The sequence below is a fragment of the Oscarella lobularis genome, chromosome 15, assembly GCF_947507565.1.
Source record: "Oscarella lobularis chromosome 15, ooOscLobu1.1, whole genome shotgun sequence".
NCBI classification, from domain to species: Eukaryota; Metazoa; Porifera; class Homoscleromorpha; order Homosclerophorida; family Oscarellidae; genus Oscarella; species Oscarella lobularis.
The window spans coordinates 1750212-1751379 of record NC_089189.1 but is presented as its reverse complement, the minus strand read 5'-3'; the positions used below and the strand labels follow the sequence as shown (position 1 = coordinate 1751379).

Below are 1168 nucleotides of genomic sequence, written 5' to 3'. Positions count from 1 at the left end.
TAAAACGACTAATCAGCTTTTTGACAGACTAAAACGAAAAGAAACAGATGAAGGCACGGTACAATAACGAGAAATAGTCACGTCTAGAAGACTGCCGAAGCTTCGTCTTCCGTCTTGGCGAGAGGCGTGACGGCATCCAGATCGTCATACACCGGATTATCAAACATGGGATTTTGCGTCACCGTCGACATGGGGACACCTATGCCGATTGACGGCTTCTCTTGATGATCAAATATGGACGCTTTATCTGATGACGGCCGAAATCTTTGGATCGTCAAATGTTAGAGAGTTGCACATAGAGTATGAAATATTTCGCTTACCGGCTCTCCTTCGCTATGCACCAGCATCTGCACAGAATGACGATAAGTACAAGTATGATGAGCCCAACTCCCGCTCCGACGGCAACGTAAATAATGAGAACGTTGACCCCCTCCTTGCCTTTGGAATTTTCCAACGTGGCAATAACGGTTTCATCTAGAAATCGAAAATAGACGCGAACAGTAGAAGGAAAGTAGTTCTAGAACTTTTCCTACTCAACATTGCCGTCTTACCGTAAACGCAGTTGCCTGAACTCTTCGCCGAAGTGCAGTAGCACGTCTCTTTCTTCGTAACGGTTACGTAGCAGTCGCCAGACTCGCAAGGAGCGCTGCACTTCAAAAGAGCTAAACACGTATACAAACACTCACGAAATTTCAGCCGCGAGGAACATGCAGGCGCTTCATCATACTGGCTGAAAAATTCGTTGGCTGACTCTGCGGACCTCTTCCGGCAACCGTGGCAGCTGAAATCGTCGCCACGTACTCTTTTCCCTCTTCGAGGTCGTACACGGAATACTCTCGTCGATCAGCGGAAATCGAATGCTCGTATGTAATACTCGCGCTCTCCGAATCCGATTCGCCGGCGTTCGACAGCTTCAATATGTATCCGGCTATAATTCCCTGGCGCTCGGGTTGCGGCGGAGGAGTCCAGTAGACAACGGCAGATGTGTCCGAAACCAATACAAGGTCAGTAATGGTAGGAGATCCAGTGGGAGCTGAAATGATATAAAAAAGAGAATTACGTTGCATAATAAAACAATTAATTTTGGGTCGGCCAATCGTTAGACGACACATGTCAAGCGTTTGTTTGTCGAGAGTATACAGTTACGGTATCTAACGCCAGATAGCAA

The 1168-nt window shown here is 47.1% G+C and overlaps 1 protein-coding gene across 1 annotated transcript in view; it reads right to left on the bottom strand.

Moving 5' to 3' along the window:
• LOC136196115 (uncharacterized) overlaps window positions 1-1168 on the bottom strand; it is a 10382-nt gene continuing 9214 nt past the window's right edge. Inside the window, exons 30-33 of the mRNA XM_065985622.1 lie at window positions 728-1033; window positions 552-662; window positions 321-474; window positions 1-264 (exon numbers count right to left, since the gene is read on the bottom strand). Of these exons, the coding sequence (XP_065841694.1) occupies window positions 84-264; window positions 321-474; window positions 552-662; window positions 728-1033 (752 nt within the window). The 3' untranslated portion in view covers window positions 1-83. The remainder of the gene's footprint in view (window positions 265-320; window positions 475-551; window positions 663-727; window positions 1034-1168) is intronic.